This window comes from Oryx dammah, unplaced genomic scaffold (assembly GCF_014754425.2).
Source record: "Oryx dammah isolate SB20612 unplaced genomic scaffold, SCBI_Odam_1.1 HiC_scaffold_2, whole genome shotgun sequence".
Classification (NCBI taxonomy): Eukaryota; Metazoa; Chordata; class Mammalia; order Artiodactyla; family Bovidae; genus Oryx; species Oryx dammah.
The window spans coordinates 197,589,730-197,602,180 of record NW_024070186.1 but is presented as its reverse complement, the minus strand read 5'-3'; the positions used below and the strand labels follow the sequence as shown (position 1 = coordinate 197,602,180).

Sequence of the window (12,451 nt, the reverse complement as noted above, 5' to 3'; positions counted from 1 at the left end):
CATGGACTCTCCAGCAAGTTCCCAGTGGGTCAGAGGCCCGACCTTCATGGGGGGTGGAGGTGGGGAGGGGGGCAGGGGAGCATGGATGTTAAGAGGGGCTTGTTCACGTGGCCAAGAAGTCCTGGAGCCCAGTGTTGACCTGGATGCTACCAGCACAGCCCTGCCCGTAGACGGCAGGTGGTCCGTGCTGCTGGGCCTGCCAAACAGCCAGCACCCTCGCGGTCACTCGACCCCAGGGCCAGCCCCGCGCGTGCAGGGGCCGCTGGGCCCTCCCCACCCTGAGGTCAGAGTTCGCGGATCTGGCCTCCGCAGCATCCTTCGAAATGCAGCGGTTCAGGTTCACCAGCGCTCGCTCTCCGCTGCTGCCATCACCTGGCGCACTGCCGAGCAGCACCACCTGGCAGGCATGGCCAGCTCGGTTCCTGGTGCAGTGACTTCCCTGGAGGCCGCAGTGGAAAAGTTGGGCACGGCGTTTAAGTAAATACGCTTGAGGGTTAAGGGGAGCGGGCCCTGAGTGTGTGCAGACAAGCAGTGTGGGAAAGGGGCTTAAAAACCACATCCTAATTAAAAACCCTCAGGCTCATTTTAAGGTTGCTGTGGACATGCCTTCGGCAAGAAGTATTCTTAGGGGATTATGTCATCGAATGTGTCCTCCTTTGGAGGAACAGCTCCGGGGGGGCTCAGGCAGGTACACCTGCAGGGCAGGTGAGGGGCACAGGAGCCCCGTGGCGTCCGACACAGCCCCCCCCCAACAAAGAACCACGTAGGCGGTCCCCAAGTTGCTGAGACACTCAGGGACAAGCTGGGTCCCAGGGGCCCTGGTGACGCCACTGGCGTGGGGCGGGGCTGACAGGTCTCCCGCCAGGTTAGCAGGGAGCAGGCAGCTCCTGTCCGCAGCCAGCCATGCCCTCCCGCCCTGCTCCCGGCCCCTCCCCGGCCCGGGGCAGCCCAGCCATGGAGGAGATGGAGCCCAAGGCCCAGCAGCTCACGGTGAGCCTCCTCCGCACGCCAGGACAGCCCTCGGCTGCCTCCTCCTGACCCGCTGCCCCCGATGACCTGCTGTCATCAGCCCGGGCCCCCATCCGCTCAGCTCTGCTCTGTCCCTGCTCTGCTTAGCCATCCCTCGTAAGGACCTGGTGACCCCTCTGCTCCTCACCTCCTCACCTCGAGTCTCCAGCATCCCTTCACCCCTGCCCTCTGAACCTCACTCCCCAGGGAGCTCAGGGCCTGGACCATGACCCCCAGATGGAGTGAGGTGGATACCCCCTACACCTGTCCCCAGCAGGGCCCCAGAGGCCTAACCAGACCCATCCCCTAGGTGACGTGCAAGCTCAGTCCATTAGATAGTGGGGTGAGTGGAGGCCAGGGACGTGCCCTGACCTGTGGGCTCAGCACCAAGGGACCCCATCGCGTCCCAGTCCCAGCTCTGGGAGAACCACAGCTCCCGTTTCTGCCAGGAGGGATTCCCCATCTCCCAGACGAGAAGGCAGAGGCCCGGGAGCAAGGCACTGGCTTGCTGGGGCCCACGGCTCATATGGCCAAGCAAGATTGCAGCCTGAGTCAGCAAGATCCCAGGGGGTCTCCTGTCGGAGCCCCTTAGAGCCCGGGTGGAGGGGGGTCAGGGGCAGAGAAGGATGGGAGGCAGAGCCCAGGGCTTTTCTACTCAGAAAACCAACTCTTGCTCTGAAAGTGCTCACAGCCTGCAGGAAGGCTTGGGCCCCTTGGGTGGTGGGTGAAGAAGCCAGGGTGAGGTCTGTGATTTCACCTGTCTGTGCCTCAGTATCCCCAGTTCAGACTAAGGAGGGTCACCTGATCACAGTGCTCCTCTGAGCACCATCGTGAGCCGTGGACAAGGAAGTCCGTGCCCTGTGGGGTTCAGTGGCCTTGACTGCTTCACCAGGAGTGGGAGGCTCACTGGAGGTGGGGGTGGGCGCTGGGCCGGGGCCTCTGTGGCCTGGAAGGACGGGGAGCTCCTCCCTGGGTCCCGGGAAGGCAGCTGCCACGGCGTCCTGCCCACAGGTGGCGCTTCGGATCCGCCCGCTCAACGACACAGAACTGGAGGAAGGGGCTGCCGTCATCGCCCACAAGGTGGGGGACCAGGTGAGGCTGTCGCAGGGCTGCAGAGCACGACCCCCACCCCCACGCCTGGTCACCCACCTCAGGCCCCTCTCCCGTCCACTCACTCCTTCCACCCTCCCCTCCAGAAAAGCTCACATCAGAGCTCACAGCGGCCAGGCGCCCCACACACTGGGGTGGAGCCAGGAGGTACTCAAGGGCTCGATCCCCCCAGTCTCCGCCCCGCCGACCCCACTGCCCCAGCTCCCTTCGTACCTGGGAGGGGGGAATGGAGCAGGGCGTCAAGCAAGAGATAAAAATCTAAGGTCGGGGAGCTGAGCATACAGAGAATAAAGCAGCCAGAGGCGGCACAAGCAGCCTCTCTGAGAGGCTTGGAGAGGCCGGTGGTCTGGGGCGGGGCGGTCCAGAGGCCTCTCCAGGCCCCAGTGCGGAGCCAGGCGGGCAGCGCCGGGATGGGCCAGCAGGGCCCGCGGTTTAGCAGGTGGGGCTGCATGTGCAGGTGTGCAGGGCCAGGTGACCGACCCCCGCACTGCAGGACGGGCGGCTCACTGGCTGCCACATCGCCAAGGATTCCCACTCCCTGGAGACCAGCTCAGAAGCCGAGCGCTCAGCATGGTTTCAAGGTGCTGGTGCCCGTGGTCACCACTGGCCGGAATAAATGCCAAATCCGGGTTGGTGCCTGAACTGCATTCCCCCGTTTGCCTTCAGCGGGCAGCTGTGCCAGGATGTTCCCAGGATGAGTCTACAAAGGAGCCCGGGGGCGGGGCGCCTGGCTGAGGCTGCCAACCGGGTGGGGGCGCCCAGCCAAGCCGGCAGGGAGACGCTGGGGTGACACCGCGGGAGGAGGACAGGACGGATGTCGGGGGTAAAGGTGCTGACACGGTTCGCAGAGCGGCCGGGGTGGCTTAGCGCTGAGTTCACAGAGGCCCGACGAGGCTGCATTAGACTGACGGGGCACAGTCTTGCAGGAAAGGTTTTGGCTGAGCCGTGAAGAGCACGTACACAGTCTTAACACGGAGGCAGCGCGGATGTAACTAAGCTTATGACGAGACCGCCCTGGGAGGCGGGACGTGGGGGCTGGCTCCCCAGCAGCAGAGATGGGCAGATTCCCAGGGCCCGCGCTCTGCAGAGGCAGGGCGATTACGGCCCCACAGTCAGCCGAGAGCCAGGGCAGCAGGGCTGCACGGAGTCCTCACGCTTAAGCTGCGCGCGCCTCACTGATTAAACCAACGAGTAGAGGAGGCAGGCACGACCTCTGGAATAAGTGGGAAGCGAGCAGTTGGCAGAATCCATGGCAGCTGTCGACATGCTCTCCCCAGTCCAGATCTTGGCACGTTGCCCGTCGTGAGGATGGACTGACCTCCTCCCAGAGAGCTCTGCCCGTCTCTGGGTGAGACGGGCAGGCGGCCAGGGGCAGGGCTCTCAGTCCACCCAGTCGTGCCCCTAAGACTCCCTGGGTACCCCAGGCCCCGTGCCAGAGTAAACAGCTCATGGGTCTCTAGATGCCGTGCCCCCAGTGCCCAGGGAAGGGCTCTTTTGAACCTCCCTGTCCCCAGGGGCCTCGTACACCTTGCTTTGTAATTACATATTTATGTGAGAAAGGAGGGGCCCTGGGGAGGGGGCGCCGAGGCGCTCAGAGGGACAGGTGGGCTCCAGAGCTTGGTGGGCCCGGCCCTCCTCCTCCGCAGCCCACGCCTCTGTCTCCCCTCGCGTCTGGGGGGCGCAGCCCCTGAGCAAGAGGTAAACAGGCTTGTGCGCAACGCCCCTGGCTCTGAGCCCCACCGTCCACAGAGCCGGCCCCCAACCTGCAGGGCGCGACTGGGGCGCTATAGCTGGTGGGGCTCTTCCCCAACCCTCAGCACCCAGGCTGGCTGTTTGCTGATGTCCAGGGTGCCACCCGGCAGGGCCTGACAGATGGGCACTGGTGGGGCACTGGTGTGTGAGGGCTGGAGGCAGAGCCTGGGAGGCCTGGGGGGGGGGGTCACGGCCATGGCTCTGAGGTCGCTGCGCCCTCACCGGCAGACGGAAGTGGGGAGGCTGCCCAAGGGTGCCAGGCACCTGCAGCCCGGCCCGGCCACAGGCCGAGCCGTGGATGCTGTCAAGGGAGAGAGCCAGGCCTGGCCTCCTCTGCCTGATCCGGGAGCCGGCCCCCGCCCCTCACGGTTCCCAGACGGTGGTGCTCATGGACCCCAGCGAGGACCCTGAGGACCCGCTGCGCACACACCGGTCTCGGGCGAAGACCTTCATCTTTGACGTTGTCTTCGACCAGCACGCGTCCCAGGTGCCCGCCCCCCACCCCAACACCCTGCTGGCCCAGGCCCACCAAGATGTCCTCGCGTGGGAGGACTTGGCCGGGCGGCCTCACCCATGACGCCTCACGGCCTCCCTGATGGACAGGGAGGTTGGTCCCTGGGCCACCCCAGGGGCAGCAAGCAGGAGGCCCCTTCCACAGACGCGGGGCTGCCAGGCGCCCCCGCTTTCCCACCTTCCCACTCACTCCTCCATGGCCTCCATCCGTCCACCACGCAGCCATCCAACAAAGCCGGGGCCTGTCCATACCAGGCTAGGACACACTCCCTGCCCACAGGGGCTCACACTCCCGCCAGCGGGGCAGGCCCGGCTCTCTGAGCAGCCAGGTTTCTTCTGCTCCTGAGACCGGCATGGCATCCACAGTAGACGTGGCCGGGTGGTTGCCATTTATTGAGCAGCTGTTTTCTGTCAACTGTCGTGCTCAGAGTGCTTGACACGCATTGTCTTACAAGTGTCTCGGCAACCCTAGAAAGTACATGGTGATATTACCCCCGTTTTTCAGGGATGGAAGGGAGAGCTTAAGGAGGTCAGCAACGGGCCTGAGGTCACATGGGTAGAGAGCTGTAGAGCCTGGACAAGGTCCCAGACCATGCAAGTCCAAGGATGGAGGGAAGTGGCTCCAGCTTCGGCCTCTGCCCTACCAGGGGTCAGACGCTCTAAGCCGGGTCACCGGCCAGGGACGGCGGGACAGAGGTGCAGAGTGGAGTCTGGGAGGGGGCGGCACTCAGGGAAGGCAGAAGAAGGGGGGCTGTCCTTTCTACCCAGTCCAGCCCAACCCCCATACCCTCAGACACCAGCCCCAAAGGCGTCCTTCCCCGAATACCCCTGTGGACAGGGAGCTTACTACCCACACACTCCTAGAGTTACGTAGTGCTGCCCTGAATTAAATTTCGCCAGCCCGAAACGTCCCCTCCCTCGTCCTAGTTTTGTCCCACAAGACGAACCATAATGCTCTTCCCAGATTTCCAGCCCCGTCACTTCCCGGTCCTTTGCATTCTTCCTGATTTCTCTCAGTTCATACAGAAACCCTGGCAAGGACTCACAGCTGTTTGGAACCAAACCCGTCAGGCCTGATGGCGCGCGCTGTATCCCTCACGCTCCCGGGCTACGCCCCCTCACCGTGGTCTCCTCCGGGGCTCGGCGCGCCAGGCGATGTGTCTGCGGTCACGCAGCTGCGGGACTGGGTGGGGCTCAGGCCCCGTCTGGACTGGCCTCCTCCTCCATGGGGTGCCTGTCCGTGTCCAGGAGGAGCAGGGCCTTTGAGGCGCCACACACTCGGCCTCTGCGAACAGCCAGGTGCCTGACTCTGGTCAGACTGTGTGTTGACCGTCTTCCGTCTGTCTGTCCGCAGGAGGACGTGTACCTGGCCACCACCCAGCAGTTAGTGGAAGCCGTGGTTTCTGGATACAACGCAACGGTGTTCGCCTACGGCCCCTCAGGTACCGCCAGGGCAGTGTCCTGGGAGGGAGGGAGGTGGCGGCGGGACTCCTCACAGCGTCACAGAGCGCCTCCTTCCTCAGGGCCGGCCGCGCGGGCCCCTCTGCACCTGGCCCCTTTTAGTCCTTGCAGCAGCCCTGAAAGGCAGGTAGAACAAGTCCCCTGTCGCTGATGAGAAGACTGAGCCTCAGACAGGTGCAGGGACTTCCCTGCGGTCAGCCAGCAGGCAGGACTGAATCCAGAATTCAGCCCAAGCTGGCGCTTTGCTGCCCACGAGAACCACAGATTCCTTCTCTGCAGTTACCAGTTGGGGTTGGCAAACGCTCATAGAGCTAAGCTGCCTCTCCTCCTGGGAACTAGGCTCATGGAGGGTCAGCGCTAGAAGGGCCTTAACCCCTTGCTTGTGCAGGTGGGGAAACTGAGGCACTGAGAAGCCTTGGTCTGAAATCACAGCTTTTTATTTCATTCAACAAACATCAGGGGTGCCTGCTAATTGCTGGGCTCCAGGGAAGGGAAAGTGCCAACTGGCCCTCTCCCACAGAGCCAACAGGTAAGGGGAGGTGACCCTGAAGGTAACCGCCCTAAGTTTCACACACACATGAACGCTCCTGTCGTGAGAACGACACAAACATCTTCAAGTGCATTTGGAGAGGACAGCCGTCTCTCTGGCCCCCTCCTCTGACACTGTCTGCATTTTTGCTTCATGTCCTCCACTTTCGCTGCCCAGGTCTTCTTCCCCAGGGCAGCCATCAGGCTGTTCAGAGAGGGTATTTTTGTTCTTGTTTCCGAAACGGAAACCAAGCATGTCAGAGTGGCCGGGGCGGTTTGCACGATAGAGGTAGCAGGTGTGACCAGTCTCCGGGAGGGGCCAAGCCCAACTCAGGAGCCCAGCCTAGGTGGGCATCCCCCTCCTCTTGCAGGCGCTGGCAAGACCCACACGATGCTAGGCACGGACACGGAGCCTGGGCTCTACCTGCAGACACTCAGTGGCCTCTTCCAGGCCATCGAGGAGACCCGTGACAGCACGGACTGCAGCGTGTCCATGTCTTACCTCGAGGTGAGCCGTCCACCTCCTCAGCTGCCCTGTCTGCGAAATGGACCTGATCGTGACTGCAGACCCCCGCGTGTTACCCCAAAATCCCCCTGGCCTGTGGGAAACCTCAGGGTATCTGAGACTTCTCTGGAGATGCAAAGCCCCAGGGATGGGTGAAAGCCCCAGCGCCTCCTTTGCACGACACCTACTGCTGCCAGCGCTTCTGTCTCATCCTAGATTTATAACGAAGTGATCCGGGACCTCCTGAGCCCGTCCTCGGGGTTTCTGGACCTGCGGGAAGATTCTAGGGGCAGCATCCAGATTGCAGGCATCACAGAGGTCTCAACCTCCAACGCCCAGGAGGTGAGGGTCACGGGGCCCACGGAGGGTTCTCCACAGCAGCCACGCTCACCAGGCCTCAGAGTAGACCCAGACACACAGCTCCGAGGGCTTCTGAGCTAAGGGTGCAGCAAGCTTCTGTGCCATGTCCCTGCTCTGCTAACCTGTGCTCAGGGCTGACCTCACCGATGGATCTCGCACTCTTCCCTCCGCCTTCATATGCAGGCGGGGGACCCCCTTTCTACACCACTGCAGGCAGTCACAGCCAATCAAGTCTAAAATCCGTTTGCCACCGTGATCCCAAGGGTTGCTCCCATAAAGAGGGTGAGCTGGAAAGACTTCTCCGGCCCTCTGTCCTTCTCTCTCCTCCAGTCTCTCTCTCTCTGTGCAGTCCTTGAGGTGGGTCTCCCACCTGTTCAGACCCTTCAGTGGCTTCTGCAAACAGCACACACTCCTTGTCCCCCAGCCTTCAGCCATGCTGGCTTAGGTCTGAGGCCACCCACCCTTAGCACAGTCCCGCATTTGGGACTGCAGGAGCGGCAGAGGGGCCTGCTCCAGGAGCAGGAGGGGGACCTGCTCACCTATTCTTTAATCTCAGTGGCCGTGTCAGTCTCTCTCCACAATGCTCTGTGGGCCTAGCATGCCCGGCACACAGTGGGTACCCAGCAGAGGCTCACTAGCTTAATTTCCACAGCTACTTGTGCACAAGTGGGTTTCCGTCCATCTGCCAGCTCCAGCAAACCCTCCAACTGCCCGGAGCTCGGTATGGAAGAGGGCTCAGTGGGGAAGAGCTGGGTGATCCACTCGTGATGTCTGCCATGGGCAGCGGCCGCCGGCGGGGTGACACGTATGAGCGATCTGACACACGCCCTTTATGCTGGATTTGCTGACTCGGTTAACTAATCACTTCATGCCCCAAGCCAGCAATGGCCTCTGCTGGACGCGGTTCTGCCACCATCACCAAACCAGCTGGGGAAGAGCGTCCCAAAGCAGCTCGAGGGGCGCACGCACCCCCCGCTTCTCTTGCTCTGCAGGGAGCCTGCGGCCGCCCGGGAGCCCCTGACCGTCTGCCCTCTCCTGGCTGTCCTCAGATCACGCAGCTCCTCACCAAAGGCAACCGGCAGCGCACGCAGGAGCCCACGGCCACCAACAAGACGTCGCCCCGCTCGCACGCGGTGCTGCAGGTCCTCGTGCGCCGGCGCGGCCGCGGCGCACACCCGGCGGAGGAGGTGCGCGTCGGCAGGCTCTTCATGGTGGACCTGGCGGGCTCGGAGCGGGCGTCCCAGGTGCGCGGCCTCTCGGCCCGTCAGGCAGCCCCTCAGTGCCGCGGCGTCTCCAGCACCTAGAACAGCGCCCGGCCCCGGGGAGGCGCCCGCCGAACGCGGGCCGAGCTAACGCGTCCTCGGCAGGCGCCGGGGGCCAGGCCGCCGCGGAGCGCTCCCCGCGCGGCAGGGCCCGAGGGCGCCAGACGCAAAGAGGGGCGACACCCCGGCCCGCCCTCGGGGAGCTCACGGCCCTGGGCGCGGCCGGGAGGCAGACGTGTGAGCTGACAATGAAGCCCCGGGAGGCCCGAGCTTTGCGATTCCGGGCCACACGGAGGCTGTGGGGCCCAGAGGAAGGGGGTCCTCAGGGCCGAGCCCGAAAGGCCACCAGGAGCGCGGTGGGTGAGAGGAAGCCCGCAGGCCGAGAGAGCGGTGCCTGCGCGGGGGCTGTCCGGGTGTCCGCCGGGGCCCCGCCCACCACAGAGGCCACGCCTACTCCTCCCGCCCGAGCCCCGCCCACCCGTTGCGGTCACTCCCAGCCCCCGCGCCCCACCCGCCCCACCCGCCGCACCGCGGTACCTGTTGCGCGAGGTCAGGACTGTTCTAGCCTCTGCCGCAGGGCGGAGCGTTCTTTGAAGGCAGATCCTAGCCCAGCGCCAGTAACAGAGATGGCGCTTGACGGCGGCCAAGTCAAAACAACAGTAATGTTACCAAGAAGGGACATTTTATGTCTTTCTAACGCACCAGTCTTTCCTGGTGGCTCAGTGGTAAAGAATCCGCCTACCAGTGCAGCAGACGCGGGTTCAATCTCGTGAAGATCCACTGGAGAAGGAAATGGCAGCCCACTCCAGTATGCTGGCCTGGGGAATCCTATGGACAGAGAAGCCTGGAGGGCTGCAGTCCATGGGGTCGCAAAACAGTCACACTCGACTCAGCGACTATACAACAAAGCACTTAGCACTCATCACTGGCATAATCACCCAGTGCCCAGAGGGCGGAGAGCGTCCTGCCCAGTTTACAAATGCAGGGCTAAGACCCGAGGTTGTGTGGCTTCACCTACACAAAGGTATTAGATGGATCTGGGCTTTGGGCCTGGAGGGTCCTGGCCCCAATCCTTGCCTTTCACTACTGATATTTATAGTCCAGTTTGTGGGTGACCTGGGTAAGTTTGATCCCTGGGTCAGGAGGGAATGGCAACCCATTCCAGTATTCTTGCCTGGAAAATCCCATGGACAGAGGAGCCTGGTGTGTTACAGTCCATGGGGTCACAGAGTCAGGCACGACTGTGCGACTTCACTTCACTTCACTTCACTTCACTTTGCAGTCAGTACTCTGAGTCCTCAGGGCTTATTGACTGTTACATTGCTTCACTCATTCATTTATTCATCTGCCCATCACCTGGCCCGGCCCAGGTGCCTGGGTTGCTGAAAGGAGCAGAGCCTGGGCAGCTGGCCCAGAGGCCAACAGAGTCAGTGTATTATGTTAATACAGTATGAAATTTGAGATCCAGTAAGGCCAACCAGTCAGAAGAGAGCTACCACTGAAAAAATAGTCTGTTACTCACAGTTCCCAAGAGGAGGGGGCATGAGAAGCCATGAGTGCCCCACAGGTAGGCACCAGGGTCTGCCAGGAGGCAGAGAGAACAAGGGGAAAACGTGGACCAAAGTCTTTCTTGTGGTTTCGATGGAAGCAGGCTGAGCATGGGAGAGTAGTGGGCTCCGGAGCACAGGGATGTCCCTGGCTGACTGGCACCTGCCCTCAGTGACGAGGGTGAGGACCACCTCCCCACCAGCGGCCTCTCTTCTTGCAGACCCAAAACCAAGGCAAGAGAATGAAGGAGGGCGCCCACATCAACCGCTCCCTGCTGGCACTGGGCAACTGCGTCAACGCACTCAGCGAGAAGGGTGGCAGCCGGGCGCAGTACGAGAACTTCCGGGACAGCAAACTGACACGTCTGCTGAAGGTACGAAGACACGGCTGCAGCATCTGACTGCATCTTTCAAGATTTACCTGGGCCAAAGGGCCCTTCCAGGAACGCCTGAGGGCAGGAAGGAACCCCTGAGGGCAGGAAAACACTGTAGAAACCACCTCTGCTCTCTGCTCGACTCCCTCCATCTCTGAGTGTAGTCTAGCCCGTGCTTGCCTACTCCCAGGGACATGGAGCTCACTATCTCACCGAGGCTGCCTGTCCCATGGCAGACAGTCTGACCATGAAGAACTTCCTCTTCATACCGAGCTGAGTGCTGTCACCTCCATTCTGTAGAAAGCAGGGTGGAGGTAGACAGATAGACAAAGCAATAAATAAGTGGCCCTGAGGTGTGGCCTCTTTGGCCACATCTGCTCGCATCTGAGTGAATTTCAGATGGGGTAGGCCTGCCCCAGGTCCTGTCTCATCCTGAGTGTCACCTCCCCGAGCACTGACTCTTGGTCCAACTCAGCTGCCCTTCTCAGACTTTGGAGCAGGAACCCCAGACGGTCCAGCAGAGCTTGGTACAGGTGGGGGAGGGGTGGCACCACCAGGCAGGTGGGGGCCCGGTTCCCGTTAACCCCAGCTGGCACCTTGCCCGAGCAGGACGCCCTGGGCGGGAACAGCCGGACCGTGATGATCGCCCACGTCAGCCCGGCCAGCACACACTTAGAGGAGTCGCGGACCACCCTGCTGTATGCCTACCGGGCCAAGAACATCAAGACGAGGGTGAGCCGCTCGCCCCCGCTCCCCTCTGCCTCTCCCTCCCCATCCCTCTCCTCCACTCTCCCACCTGCTCACTGACTCTTCAGCTCTCCCTCTGATCTCTGGGGCAGGCGCCCTTCCAGCTGTGTGAGCTTTGGTCCAGTCCAGTGCAGTATTAGTGGCCAACACATGATAGGTGTTATCTGACGATGATGATGACAATTATTGGTCAGCCAAGCTGTGATGAGCCTTCCCAGGGCCCAGCTCTGAGCTGAGCGCCCTGATAAAGCCATCATCATCATCACCAGAGCTTCTGCTCCCATGCAAACCCCGAGCCCAGCAGAGGGGAGGCAGCTGCGAAACATGAACCCGCACAGACAAAAGTGCCGCTTCCTGTTGAGACGGGCGCTCTCTAAGAGAGCTGCGGGGTGCTGCAAGGAAGAATAGCAGAGAAGGCCGGATTCAGAGGGGTCTTCCACCGAAGGGGACTGGTCAGGCAGGGGAGCTGAGCCACGGGTGATAAAGCATGTCTGTGCAGACTGGGGGCCAGTGCGCACGTCTGGTTAAAAGTCAAGTGCGTGTGCCCCGTGACCAGCAATGTCACCGAAGAGAAACACAGACCCATGTGCTCAGGAAAGCTGTGTCACAGGAGAGCCTTAAAGAGCCCAGGAAGAGGTCAGGATGGCTCCATGTCCCTGGGAGTATGCAAGTGTGTCCCCCGGCTCTGGCCCACTCTGCAGCTGCTACAGAGCATAGGGAGGAGCCCCTGCAGATAGACAGCCTCCAAGACACTTCGTTGAACCAGAAAAGCAAGTTAAAGAATAGCAGCTACAGTCTGATATGATTCATATAAATGCCCCAAAGCAGAATGTACCCCCTACAGTCGCCATGTATCTCTTTCTAGACATGTGTACATATATACATATAACACTGCGCAGAAAAGGGTCTAGAAGGGGCACACAAAAATGGTAGCAGTGGCTACCCACGGAGAGGGCTTTCAAAAACCTCTTGTTGGACTGTATATTTTTGAAACTATGGGAAAATGTACGTAACATAAAACCCACCACTTTAACCATTTTAAACAGCACAGTTTTGGTGGCATTAGGTACAGCAGTTTGTTGTACACCCATCACCACCATCATCTCCAGAACTCGTTTCATCTCCCCAGACTGAAGCTCTGTTCCCATTAAATAGTAACCCCCTCTCCGCTCCCCCAACCCGTGACCCCCACCCTCCCCCTTTCTGTCTGTGTGAACCCAGTTCCTCCAGGGACCTCGCACTTGGGTCCTACAGTGTTTTCCTTCTGGGTCGGCTTATTCCATT

General features: G+C 61.4%; 1 protein-coding gene across 1 annotated transcript in view; it reads left to right on the top strand.

Moving 5' to 3' along the window:
- The first annotated feature begins 903 nt into the window (after positions 1–903).
- Positions 904–12,451, top strand: part of LOC120882964 (kinesin-like protein KIF19) — a 29,188-nt gene continuing 17,640 nt past the window's right edge. The window contains exons 1-10 of the mRNA XM_040266801.1: positions 904–990; positions 1,216–1,250; positions 1,962–2,100; positions 4,247–4,357; positions 5,738–5,825; positions 6,744–6,880; positions 7,094–7,219; positions 8,287–8,481; positions 10,268–10,420; positions 11,030–11,152. Coding sequence (XP_040122735.1) covers positions 904–990; positions 1,216–1,250; positions 1,962–2,100; positions 4,247–4,357; positions 5,738–5,825; positions 6,744–6,880; positions 7,094–7,219; positions 8,287–8,481; positions 10,268–10,420; positions 11,030–11,152 — 1,194 coding nt within the window. The remainder of the gene's footprint in view (positions 991–1,215; positions 1,251–1,961; positions 2,101–4,246; positions 4,358–5,737; positions 5,826–6,743; positions 6,881–7,093; positions 7,220–8,286; positions 8,482–10,267; positions 10,421–11,029; positions 11,153–12,451) is intronic.